Source organism: Penaeus monodon, chromosome 29 (genome assembly GCF_015228065.2).
Source record: "Penaeus monodon isolate SGIC_2016 chromosome 29, NSTDA_Pmon_1, whole genome shotgun sequence".
Classification (NCBI taxonomy): Eukaryota; Metazoa; Arthropoda; class Malacostraca; order Decapoda; family Penaeidae; genus Penaeus; species Penaeus monodon.
The window spans coordinates 20,210,985-20,211,991 of record NC_051414.1 but is presented as its reverse complement, the minus strand read 5'-3'; the positions used below and the strand labels follow the sequence as shown (position 1 = coordinate 20,211,991).

The 1,007-nt window shown below is 29.8% G+C and overlaps 1 protein-coding gene across 1 annotated transcript in view; it reads right to left on the bottom strand.

The window, feature by feature from the left end:
* LOC119592004 overlaps positions 1-1,007 on the bottom strand; it is a gene marked incomplete in the record, with an annotated part of 16,446 nt that overhangs the window by 8,942 nt on the left and 6,497 nt on the right. Inside the window, 1 exon segment of the mRNA XM_037940777.1 lies at positions 106-196. Within this exon segment, the coding sequence (XP_037796705.1) occupies positions 106-196 (91 nt within the window).

Genomic DNA, 1,007 nt, shown 5'->3' with positions numbered 1-1,007 from the left:
CCTGTTCTATGGAAATGACATTCCATTGATCTTGAAATTCATACCAAATCAAAATCGTTAAAAAAGTAATAATATATTAGAATTACTATCTTATTTTGAACTGACCTGTTGAGCAGTGATTCCAAATCCAGCCGAAGAGTCAGAGGCCCGCGGCCCTCCTAGCTTTCCACTGTCGATGCCTGCTGTTTGGTGTGTCATCCCGTACGCCGGGTTTTTGTCACTTTTTTTGGACAATTTTGAGAAAGATTATATTTTTAGTGGCCATTTCAAAAGTCTTTTTTATCAAAAAACTATGCCCCCCTTGTCAAAAAAACTATCATCTTCAAAGATATTTCATAAATCTTATAATTGCAAATCACAGCACATGAGCCTCTGTATAAATATTAGCCTTACTATCTTGTGTTATATCAAGAATGTCACCATACAGTACCTGGGACTATACTAAGCACATTATCACTAGTATCAGATTCCCAAATAAAAAAATTTTAAATGTAATTTTTTTCACTATTGCAACGAAAAAAAAAAGGTACAGCTTTTGGATATCTCTGTTGTTGGTAGCTTCATGTTTAATGGCAAAACATTAATAAAATCTTACTGATTCTTAATTAGAAAAAAACGTCTGAATTTCTAAAAATCTATAAATCAAATTCCTGTCATTATAATGCATTTATGGACATAACCTTTTAATTTCTATTTCAAATATATATAAAAGAAAAAATTGGGTGTTCACTTTCGTAATTAATAAAAAAAAACAAAAATTTAAGATACAGCGCGTATCATGGCACAGAAGTACATGAAAGTAAAAACAGATAACAATGAATATAATATAACATTCCAAGAACAAATTAAATCACATTTTCCAACCATCTAACAAGCAACAAAATATATATACTGACATATAAACAATGAAAAAATAAATTACCCTTAAAAGCAACATTGCAAAAAAAAGCTGTAAAACCCAAAAAAAAATTTTAAAAAAAATGCACAAGACACCCAACAAAATAACA